This window comes from Haliotis cracherodii, unplaced genomic scaffold (genome assembly GCF_022045235.1).
Source record: "Haliotis cracherodii isolate W230 unplaced genomic scaffold, xgHalCrac1.p SCAF_6, whole genome shotgun sequence".
Taxonomy (NCBI): domain Eukaryota; kingdom Metazoa; phylum Mollusca; class Gastropoda; order Lepetellida; family Haliotidae; genus Haliotis; species Haliotis cracherodii.
The window spans coordinates 35582379-35595392 of record NW_027266319.1 but is presented as its reverse complement, the minus strand read 5'-3'; the positions used below and the strand labels follow the sequence as shown (position 1 = coordinate 35595392).

General features: G+C 42.0%; 1 protein-coding gene across 1 annotated transcript in view; it reads right to left on the bottom strand.

The window, feature by feature from the left end:
• Nucleotides 1–9224: 9224 nt before the first annotated feature.
• LOC139445343 (protein rolling stone-like) overlaps nucleotides 9225–13014 on the bottom strand; it is a 43717-nt gene continuing 39927 nt past the window's right edge. Inside the window, exon 4 of the mRNA XM_071226472.1 lies at nucleotides 9225–10775. Within this exon, the coding sequence (XP_071082573.1) occupies nucleotides 10315–10775 (461 nt within the window). The 3' untranslated portion in view covers nucleotides 9225–10314. The remainder of the gene's footprint in view (nucleotides 10776–13014) is intronic.

Sequence of the window (13014 nt, the reverse complement as noted above, 5' to 3'; positions counted from 1 at the left end):
TGTCACTATGGTTCGAAGTGATGCACGTCTTAGGTGTTTTTCCACATTGTCTAAATCCATGAACACGGATATGGTATAAACAAACCGAGAATCATAATCAGGGCGAATGTGGGATTCGAACCCACGACCCCAGGGATAGACAGACAATCATCATCAGTGGATTCCTCAGCTCATATTTTACATACAGCTGATTGCTGAATCGTTTTCTGTGACCTTGAACGAAAGGGGGTTCATTGACAGTATCTATCTACATACTAAATTGTTTGTTTGTTTGTTGTTTAACGCCGCACTCTGCAATATGAAAACTATAAGACGGCGGTCTGTAAATAATCGAGTCTGGGCCAAACATTCCAGTGATTGACATCATGAGCATCGATCTTCGAAATTGAGATTCTTTGACATGCATCAACCAAGTCAGCGAGCCTGACCACCTGATCCTGTTAGTCGTCTCTTAGGACAAGGATAGTGGCCTCTTACGACAAGCATGGGTTGCACACCCCTCGAGATCGCCTGACATAGTACATTATCCTCCCTCATTCTCATGCAGACTTGTTACCTCGTTAGAGAGTACGTCAGATACAACGACGAGCTTCCTTAGGCTAGATGTAACTCCAGGATCGCTCTCGTGCGAAACGAAATAATTGATAAATGTCATATGACCGCTGAGAGGTCTTTTGCAATTACCAAATGACACATCAATCCATATTTTTCACTTTGGACGCTGAAAAGTGATACTGAGGCGTCGGCGCGGAAGAGTGGTCAATGCATAATGCGCTTGTCACATGGAACTAGAAATACGCTTTAAAGTGTGTGGTGTGTGTTTCAGCTGAATCAGCGCTTTAAGAGTGGCTGACAGATAATACTAGTTGCACAATTGATCTCAATCAGCTATACCCTTTGAAACAGATATCTCAGTCAGCAATATGCAGATCCGTCTTACTCTCGGGAGTTCTGTGATTGGAAATTTCATCAGACAATGACCAACAACAAGCAGAAACAATCCAACGGACAAACGAATCGAAGTGAAGGTCTGTTGCGCGCTCTGGTTTAAAAAACTCGACGGCTCTGAATTATGTTTCATTGTCCTTTACACAAATGTTTGGTTGGTTGGTTGGTTTGTTGTTTAACGCCGCACTCAGCAATATTCCAGCTATATGAAGGCGGTTTGTAAATAATCCAGACTGGACCACGCAATCCAGTGATTGACATCATGAGCATCGATCCACGCAATTGGGATCAATGACATGCATCAACCAAGTCAGCGAGCCTTACCACCGACCCCGTTAGTCGCCTCTTACGACAAGCATAGTCGCTATTTACGGCAAACATGGGTTGCTGAAGACCTATTCTACACGGGTCTACATAAATGTTTGTGTGGGATTGTCTAGAAATATACTTACCCGCTGTCTTTGGTAGATATCATTGTTCAGGTATCGCATTCAGAATGTAATCATACACACGGGTTCTCTTCTCAAACCTATTTTCTTTATGTTATTCCTGAGTTTGAAGGGCGTGGCGACTCTAAAACATGAGACCGACTCCGTGGTCTAATGGTAGAGCATCCGCCCGGATGTTAAACTGCGGCACGGTATCTCAGTGGGCTAGCACTATAAATCGGCATCAGTCCGGACTAGTACAAGCACACACACACACACACACACACACACACACACACACGTACACACGTACACACACACACACACACACACACACACACACACACACACACACACACACACACACACACACACAAACAAGTGCATGCACGTCGCTATATAAGTGCAATAATCTTGGACGCGACGTTAAACCCCATTTCACCTTACCTCACCTCTAAAACATGATTTCACCATCTGGTGTTGGAGACCAGGGCTTCACATTGTCTCGAAAAAAGATGGTGGGTGAGTTTAACACGGATGCAGATGCGGCGATACAGATGTTAGACGCTCCTCACTTTGGTGAGTGAGTGGGTCGGGTTTAACGCCGCTTTTAACAGTATTCCAATTATATCACGGGGGAGTGGGAGGAATGCCGGAAGTGATGCAGGTCTTAGAGCACGGGTATGGTGATGACAAACCTATAATTGGAGCGAACCGGGATTCGAACTCACAAGCATAGTTTTCTGGTGTGCCCAAGGGACGCAACTCTGCATAGCGAATCGCGGCGCCTTAGACGACTGGGCCACCCGCCCCCCCCCCCCCCCCTCCCCATCTCTCTCACACACACACACAAACACACACACACACACACTCTGGTGAAACTGCCTCATATGGCAGAGGATTTGACTTTTGATCATGGTATCCTCATTCGCCTAAGGGAGGCAACACCCAAACATGTCATAGTTTTGGGTATATTTCACACAAAAACAGAAAGTGTTAGTATGAATAAATCCAAGAATTGATCTTTTATGCATATTGATAATTATTGTGTTGCAATTAAAAAATTATTTCGCGGAATCACACGTGTATTAAACTGTACACATGACGGCCGCCCTGGATGAGGCCGGATATACCCATCTTGATTCATAAAAACATACTCATGATATACAGTCAGAATCGTACCCTCAATTCCGCTTTTAACAGAGATTTCTTGTGGCTGTGGAAAAGGTTTAGTCACTTTTGTACCATTTATACCTTCAAACTATGGAATACTGTAAGGGACATTCTCGCGATCTCGCATTCTCGCGATCTCGACCTTTGGAAACGAGGTAAATATGCCAAAAACACGAGAATGCGAGAACGCGAGAATGTCCCTTACAGTATTCCATATCAAACAGTTAACTGATAGCGTTGCAATCTCTTATTTCCATTCTGTATTATCATAATGAGAATCAGTGCTGTATAAGCGGGGATACTTCTCCACCTCCAATAAAAACATTACCTCATCAGTGTGTGATACTATGTTAAAGGTTTCAAAAGCAACTGATGTTTCAAAACATGTCTTGTAAAAACAATGACGTGACGTCACTGGTATGAGATTCCCCGTCGCGTCACTTTTTGAACCATCCCATAAAATTGAAAACTGACGCGCTGCGTTTGTGTGGGATGCTGAGATTGAAAGCATTAGGCAATGACTTTGCTGCCGACACACCGCGCTGCTTTAGTGTGGGCCGACCTCTTGACGACTGGGCCTCCACTGGTGAAATAACCGATAGAAAGAAGGACAAAACAGTGAGGGTTTGAGGAGGCGTGTGTTTTTATGTATGTGATTATTTGGAATGTTTGGTGGTATATACCAAATACTTACGGATTCGTATAACCAAATATCCTATTTAGTCACAAAAGCTGGTTAGTTTCTCGTCACTTCTTTATGGGTAACCAAGAAAATGTTCACCCTTGAAATGATGCTGACTCATCCCTGGTTTCCAGGTTATTCCAGAATGGCCGACGTATGTCTAGGCTTTAATAGCCTTCATAGTTTACTGGAGGCACGGATGGCCCAGTCGTCTAAGGCGCCGCGATTCGCTGTGCAGAGTTGCGTCCTTTAGGCACGCCAGAAACCTATGATTGTGGGTTCGAATCCCGGTTCGCCCCGATTATGTTTGTAGGTTTGTCAGCACCATACCCGTGCTCGTGGGTTTCACCGAAGTGGTAAAGGTCTGAGACCTGCATCACTTCGGGCTTTCCTCCCACATTAAGCTGACACGCCTTGATATAACTGGAATACTGTTAAAAGCGTCGTTAAACCCAACTCTCTCTCATAGTTTACTGGAATAAGTGAAGCCCAATTTATTGGAATACAAAAATTTATTACTTGTCATCTCATTTCTTTAATGACAAGAATTTTCAAGTTCCTGATCGACCATTCATTTGAATGGGAAGCTGACATTTATGGAAACACATGCCGCGTTTGTCACTGTGATCGTGGATATCTCCAGGATCGTGGGTTCGAATCCCACATTGGTCCTGATTATGATTCTCGGTGTGTCTGCACCATATCCATCCCCATGGATTTAAACATGGTACAACATCTAAGACTTGCATCACCTCGGACTTACCTCCCCGAAAACCAATCTGACACATACATATAAACATCGTTAAACCCACCCCACTCACTGACTCCAGTCTTCTATACAACAATGAAGTTGACAGTACATCAACATAGAAAGTGTACTACAACTTGAAACAGGCTATACTGAGATAACATATGCTGTGTTATCTTCAAAGCCGTGTCATCATCAGACAAGCTGGAGCTAGCAGCAATGTCCCCGAGTCCAGCACCACATGAAGAGCAACACAGTCCTTGTGGTTCCCTTAAGGCGTCTCCAAGTCATCTTCAAGACCGTGATTGATCTGAAGATGTCAGTGTGCAATACAGCCCTGCTTAACTTCCTTCAGTTATATTAATTTTGCAACATCAAAGGGCGTCACTTGAGAGAATCACACTTTTCTAGTGTTATTGCCTGCCTGGTTAGGAAAATTGTCAGATAACGGTAGTATGGCCCTCGCCCATCTAATATCCTGATGTCTTCAAGTTGTCCAATCATTTGTCCACTTTGACACTTAAAATTGCACGTTTAACTAGGTTCGATCTTATTGAACGTCCTTACAAGGGAGCCAAGATAGAACACATTGTTATTTTCTGCCATCCTTCATAAAAACTGGAGAGGAAAAAATATTGTTAGAGAGAAAACACGCCTCTGTTTACCCTTGAGAAAAGAACAGCACTAATTGCCACCGGGTTTTTTGTCATTAGTTGAGAATTTAGCATACGGGAATAGACACCCTCTTTGTGCCAGCTACGTCAGTATTGATTACGTCATCACTGTAGCGAGCTCGACTGGAGTGAACGGGGCTGTGCCCAGGCACTGGGTTTGCCTCACGACTCTCCTCGATCACTACAGGTGATACACTAGGATTACCATGCACCGGTGGCAGCCCACGCTTCTGATTCAAAGAAACCATTAAATCGATACTGTCTTGTTTTGAAGGATCTTGTAAAATGCTTACTAGTTATTAAGTTTGCTATTTATATATTGTGTCACGTCGGATCGTGGTTTAACTAGGTACAAGTTATTGTTCTGTTTGCTTGAAAAGGAATTACTTCACTATTGTGCTAGAACTGTCCTGTTTATTCAAACAACTGATTAAGGCGATGATGGATATTAAATATTGCATATGTTCATAAAAGACCATTTCTGTTAATTAAATGGGCGAAATGGTAGTATTTAGGGGAACTTAAATTTGTTCATTTGTCCCGAGAAATAGGATACTATTCTAATCAAAATAAAAGGGACACAATTTGATGTGGGTATATGTTCACCTGGACGATTTTCGTTTCACTCGTGGAGTTTCACAGCAGTTATTATTCTAAACCTACTGGATATAGTTGAGGTGAGGTGAAATGGGGGTTAACGTCGCGTTTTAAGATTGAACTTATATTGAGACGTACATGCACGCGTGTGTGTGGCTGCTTGTACTAGTCCGGACTAATGCCGATTTTATAGTGCTAGCCCACTGAAATACCATGCCACAGTTTAACATGAATACCCCACTCAGACACAGTATACTGACTCCGAGCCGACCAGTCCTTGTTTTAGCCCCTTAATGCCGAGCGCCAGACAGGGTAACAACAAGTACCATCTGTTAATGTCTTTTGGTATGACACGGCCGGGGATCGAACCCCCGACCTTAATCTCTCCGGGCGGACGCTCTACCACTAGACCAAGGAGGCGGTTACTGGATAACGAATGTAAATATTTTTTTATAACTATTTCAGTTTTGAACATATTTGGTATTTTATATAAAAAAATATCAATTTTAACATAAGCTTTGAAACAATGAATTCTTTTGTTAAAACCTTTAGTGTATACCTTGGAAGGTCTCATAAATGATATCCCGTGTGGAATAAAAAAGAATATCCCGAACAATTTTCTAAAATTAAATACAACAGTTGATGACATTAACATCTTCACGTATTGTGAAGGGCATGATTATACAATCAATGGGGAGGGCTCTCGTCTCCCTGGGATGCGGCTGAGGTAATTACTGACCGCGATCCCATCACAGGCTACACACGTATCTGATGTGCTCTCAGTGAGAGAATTACAGAAAGACGAAATAAGAGAAAAACGATTGGGGCTGAATCATAAAAAAGAATCCATTAACTTGATCGAACCGAATGTAAGAACGTAAATAGATTGGTTACATGAGGAACATTTCTGAGGTGGTTTTGTCTACGTAGGACGTGTACGTGAACGTCTGGACAGCATTAGGCAAAAAACACTTACTTTTTTTCATTCAAATTGAACGCGAGACAGGTGCTACCAGTATAGTAGGACATATTACCCTTTTCATGAAAACCTCGTGGCCTCTCTGAGTTTTTGCCTCTTTCCGAGGCAATGGAGTTAACAGTCCAGTTTTGCTCTTGCCGAACTAGGCTAGAATTTAGGAGCTGTATTTTGGCTGGAATAACGAGTCTATGCATTGTCCAATCAACATCGCTTAACGAAATCTGCGATGCAGATTTCAGTCGACTGCAGGGGGAAGGGGGCGGGGGGGGGTGGGGGGAGGGGGGTCACGAGTGGCCCAGTCGTCTAAGGCGCCGCGATTCGCTGTGCAGAGTTGCGTCCCTTGGGCACGCGAGAAGCCTATGATTGTGGGTTCGAATCCCGGTTCGCCCCGATTATGTTTGTAGGTTTGTCAGCACCATAACCGTGCTCGTGGGTTTCACCGAAGTGCTAAATGTCTGAGACCTGCATCACTTCGGGCTTTCCTCCCACATTAAGCTGACACGCCTTGATATAACTGGAATACTGTTAAAAGCGGCTTTAAACCCAACTCACTCACTCAGTCGATTGCAGGATTTGCAAAGCATATGTACCGCCAAGACGGCGTCAAGAGATATTGTCGAAGTCTTTTCATGTTTGTAATCAAGGTGCTCAGGTGATTTGATGCACTTCGCGAAGTAAGACCCGTTTTATCACAATATAGATTTTGATTATCGATCAGATCGTCTTGATTGGGCGCTGCCATTTTGTTTGAAGCAAATGTAAGTGATATGAGAGGTGGAATCTGATTGGTCAATAGGTGGAACATAGAAGGGACATAACTCGTAATAGCTGCTGGTGGCGCTACGATCGAGCCCATAAATTCCAGTCAAGTTCGGCAAGGGTGGAAACTGAACTTTTACCGTCAGTGAACTCCCTTGCCTCGGGAAGATGGAACACCTCGTGTCATCACTTGATTTTTAGTTATTCATTCACATAATTACACTATTTTGCCATTTTACGGACAATTGCATCTGTTTTGGTAGATGATGGAGACTGATTATTCTCGGGCGGTGTATTCGTACACATTTGCTCGAGTCATAGGTCGTCGTAATATCTAACTCATTCACTGCTGTGTTAGAAATACAGAAACAACAACAGGCTTTGACATTGTCAATTGATATACAAGAAATGTGTACATGGACCTAGGTTAGTGGCGATCTCTACTCGGACAAGAGAGTTATAGAGGACCGTATTTAATATAGGTTGATGCCGCGTCAGGAACGTGGTATTATTCCTGCTGTAGTCAGCGTGACAACACGTCAAGGTGCCCATGGCACTGCTACTCAGGTCAGAATCATGCCCCTGGATTCGTTGGATTCGTTGGTGGCCAGCTCCTGGCTTCATAACTGGTATGTCTGAACCATGTCTGATCTGTCTCAGTGCTTCTGTGCACAAACGTAATCCACATTTACTTGCGTAACTCTTGGCTTTCCTTCCACATAAAAACTGACCACGATCACATGGCCAAACATTGTGACATAGGCATTCCCATCCACCTTGCCAAACAAAACATATGTCGATTTGAACAAACATTGTCACATAGGCATTCCCATCCACCTTGCCAAACAAAACATATGTCGATTTGAACAAACATTCAACTCCAGTGTGACTCACAACAAACCTAGAAAACAGCAACCGCTCATTCAACGCACAAACTACATATCATACATGATATATCTGGCATCAATCAAACCTGGTGATGTAATCTGAACAATATACCACACTGTGCCGGACTGTAGAAAACATGTCATCATTGACATGTGAAGGACTCTTACAACAGATAAATCAGATGTACAATAGACTTTCTTCAGTGCTGCATATAAACGACTTTCTTACCTTCGAACACCAGGATGACGCTGCAATGTTGAACTGTTTGCTTGGGGGATATCACTTTATGTCGCGTTGATTTCAGCAGTTGGATACAATTTGTGTGGGTTGTTTCAAAGTTTGTACATATTTTTAGGTTATGCATCAAACAAAACATGTTATAACCGAAAAAAAGGTTTACTAGCCTTTACCTAGAAGGGCATTGCAGCCTTTACCTAGAAGGGCATTGCAGCCTTTACCTAGAAGGGCATTGCAGCCTTTACCTAGAAGGACATTGCAGCCTTTACCTAGAAGGGCATTGCAGCCTTAAACTAGAAGGGCATTGCAACCTTTACCTAGAAGGGCATTGCAGCCTTTACCTAGAAGGGTATGGCAGCCTTTACCTAGAAGGGCATTGCAGCCTTTACCTAGAAGGGCATGGCAGCCTTTACTTAGAAGGGCATGGCATGTTTATATTTCTGTTATCTGCTTTTGGTTAATTACAGGTCATTTATGATATGACATACTTTATACTCATATGTACTCTTCAATTTTTGGGATAATATAGAATGTCTGTCTGTCTGTCTGATTTAGTCGGAAAGTAGAGAGTTGGTCCAAAACATTTGAGTTGGTTTCAACTTACTAAGATGGGTGCTGAGGAGAGTACTACCGTTTCAAATCCAGACAGATGTATTTATGGCCAAGATCACCAGCAAGTAGCAGGAAATATGTCGTTACTTTATGTCTCATGATGTAGTCGGATTCGTACAAGCGACTATGCTTTTAGCAGAGATTTCATATGAATATGAAAAGGGTTTTGTTGCGTTCAATATTGTGTAAAGGCATTTGAAACATGATCTGCATTGTAGAGTTTGATTTTTTTACCTTGGTAGTTTTTTCTGGTGAACATACATGCACGTCCAAACGACTTCTACGAAACTATATTAAAAATTAAAAAATTGTATTGCGTTCATGTTTCATTTACTTTCATATCACAGAGCACAATCAGAGCAATTCATGAAATCAATGACGCAACAGCCAGACTCAATTATTACTTCATTTTAATTCACATAATAATCATAAATAAAGATGAATCAACTTCACAATGACAGATTATCACAGCAAAATCATGACATGAGCAAGTCAAACATTGAAATAACATGGATGGAATAGAAAATTTGTAAAATATAGATATAATTCAAATATAATCGCTTGTATGATAGAAACAATTTCTACATATATCTAACAATACAATACGTTTAGTCAACAAACACAGACAATTATCCATTTAACTAAGCTATCAACAATTTCACTATCTTAATGCTAAGATGCGTGACAATGATTTTAAACATTCTATATGAACTATATACAATAACAGGGATCTATGAGGGCAAGTACAATCCATCGAAGCTTTGTGGTAAAACACAGACTGCATTTGTTCTCATGGTATTAAATGCATCACATAGCCACAAAACAATCACATAACAATAATGTTACAATGAAAATGAAATTTCTACCTTTTTTCACACAAGAACACACACCTTGAACTTTTTTAAATATTTAAAACAAGATACAGATCCTGTCTAAATCAAACAGTGCCTAGCCGTTTTATACAAGACAGGTATAACCAAGGTCAAGGTTAGCACCAGTGTGGGTCAATACTTGTCCATCATACGTCATCGAGTCTTGTGTACTACGTCACAGGAAATGTAGATATAACCTATGACGTCACGGATACTTAGCACCAAGGGGGAAAGCATGAGCGGCATGTTTGAAAGACGGGACAGAGAGGGAGGAGCGTTTACGGAGAAAATTACACAGCACTGAAAACCTGTTTCTCTACTATAAATTGTCAAAAAAACACTTTCACAACCTAATCAACTGTCGTAATATTTTGAGTTGATTTATAACGATTGTCTAGTAAGTTACCGTGAAAATAATGATAAATGGCATTAAGGAATGGAGCGAATGTTGAGACGAATATAATGACCGTGAGTCCATATGTACAATTTGATAAAGAACTGTGAAGATCTCCAAGAGATTATTTTGTCACTATCTTTCGATTGTAATAAAACCTGTCTCCAAAACGACTTCTTAAGAACAGGCTGCCCCTTAGTCGTAATACATGTATTTATTTACCCAGAAGCTTGTTTGTGGTCCGTTTGTCCTTAAATTGAAGGTTGAATCTTGATATTTTGCTAGCAATGAAACCTGAACTATTATCCTATGTACAGCAGGGGTTATTCAGCATAGCGTTCATCATTGGCAAGACTCTTGTCATCAACAGCGTTATAGCTTGTTGAGGTTGACATGACAATATTCTGCATCTCCGAGTCTAGAGTAGGGTCATCTGGTATGTAGTAAAACTTGGAAAACACCCACATCCGGAGCCGATACAGGAAGTTGAGGATAACCTGCGCGAGCATAGCTTGGAGCACGCAGAGAACACAGGTAATGACGGCCTCGACCGGCTTGTTCCAGTTCATGAAGTTATAAGCGTAATGTCTCTCTTCACGAGAATCCGTCACAGTGCCGTCGTTGAGGAAGTAGATAGCGTTGAAGAGGGCGTAGACGGAGCCGAGTGTTATTGTCATGAACATGTGCAACACGCGTAGCGGGGCGCCAGTGATCATGACGTCAATGATGACGTACACAGTATTCATGGTATGCTTGACTCGGCTCATCGGGGTTGCCAGCAGCTCTGTAACCAGCAAAAATAGACGTGTTAGCGCCATTGATGTAACAGTAATATTGAATGGGTTAATGCTGCAAGAGAAAGACTGTAATCAGATATCGCATTTATCTCGTTACCGTACTTGGTGAGTTTAACGTTCCGTTAGTACAACCATCTACTGAAAGGTGAGTGAGTAAGTGAGTTGTGTTTAACGCCGCTTTTAACAGTATTCCAGTTATATCACGGCGTGTCAGCTTAATGTGGGAGGAAAGCCCGAAGTGATGCAGGTCTCAGACGTTTACCACTTCGGTGAAACCCACAAGCATGGTATGGTGCTGACAAACCTACAAACATAATCGGGGCGAACAGGGATTCGAACCCACAATCATAGGTTTCTGGCGTGTCCAATGGACGCAACCTAGCACAGCGAATCGCGGCGCCTTAGACGACTGGGCCACACGTGCCCCCTACTGAAAGGTGTGTGACAGAAAGGTTTCCAAGTAACATTTTGAAGGACATGACCGACCGAGTTATCAACAGAAACCGAGATGATAGCACGTTACAGGCAGTTTTAAATCACAACAAGATATATCGTAACCGCATTTCTGTAAAGTTGGGTTAAACCGGCTGCTGCCAGTTATTTCAACGTAAGATTTAACCGGATAATGCAGTTATATAAAAAAGTAAAATTAAACCGGCTTATGCAGTTATATAAAAATGTAAGATTAAACCAGCTTATGCGGTTATGTAAAAAAGTAGGACTAAACCGGCTACTGCAGTTATATAACAAAGCAAGATCGAACCGGCTACTACCAGTTACATGAAAAAGTAAGATTAAACAGGCTACTGCAGTTATATAACAAAGTAAATTCTACCCGCTTCTACCAGCAATATAACAAAGTAAGTTTACACCTGCTAATACGGTTACATAAAATGTAAGATTTAACCGGGTACTGCCAGTTATATAACAAAGGATGAATAAACCGGCTTCCACCAATGATATAACAAAGAAAGTTTACACCGGCTAATGCGGTTATATAAAATGTAAGATTTAACCGGCTACTGCAGTTATATAACAAAGTAAGATTAAACCGGCTACTGCCAGTTACATAACAAAGTAGGATTAAACCGGCTGCGGTCTGTTGTTACAAAGTGGGATTAATCCGGCAAGTGCAGATATATTTAAGAGTTAGATTATACCGGCTACTACCAGCTATATAAAAAAGTAAGATTTCACCGGCTACTGCAGTTATTTATCAAAGTAAGGTTAAACCGACTGCTGCCAGTTATATAACAAAGGACGATTAAACCGGCTTCTACCAGTAATCTAACAAAGTACGTTTACACCGGGTAATGCGGTTATATAGAAAATAAGATTAAACCGGCTACTAACAATTTCATAACAAGATGACAAGGAAACTAGTCATCAGCAAGATCTGCCACAATCAACCGCTTGTCCTAGTGACCCTGTCATGGTGGCGCAAGTTTACGTTCAGAATGCTTACATAACCAGATGCAAATGTTTGTCCTCTACAATGTCGTGTCATGGCAAGTCACTTGACACAAGGAAAGGTGAGTACTACTGACTCCTCTGTGACGCCACACAATAAGTAAGTGCACTATGCTGAGGTCACTGTGTGCAGTGGAGTCCGACTCTGGTGAATTGATTCAATACCGCAAAGTGACAATTGAGTTGTTGAACATTGGCAGTAGCTGAAAACTATTAATTGATTTTGCAAATTATTGACAAACTGAAGTCAATTTCTAGCAACCTTATAAACAGACACGCTAGATCCGGAAATGTAGTTCTGTCATCGTCGGCATTGTGATAATACACGTATTGATTTCCTAAAGGCACAAATTGAAGTCATTTAAAGGTCTGCAGCCTTTGCAAAGGGGATAATTTGCCATCACTTGAAATCGCCAACAGCTTGACATCTAACTAACGAATGCAAAAGGTCCATATATTTCAAACATGACTATGTCGTGCTGGTGGCAGTGACGAGATGTTTACCATGGGTGAGTGAGTTGGGTTTAACGCCGCTTTTAACAGTATTCCAGTCATATCACGGCGTGTCAGCTTAATGTTGGAGGAAAGCCCGAAGTGATGCAGGTCTCAGACATTTACCACTTCGGTGAAACCCACGAGCATGGTATGGTGCTGACAAACCTAGAAACATAATTGGGGCGAACCGGGATTCGAACCCACAATCATAGGTTCCTGGCGTGCCCAAGGGACGCAACTCTGCACAGCGAATCGCGGCAC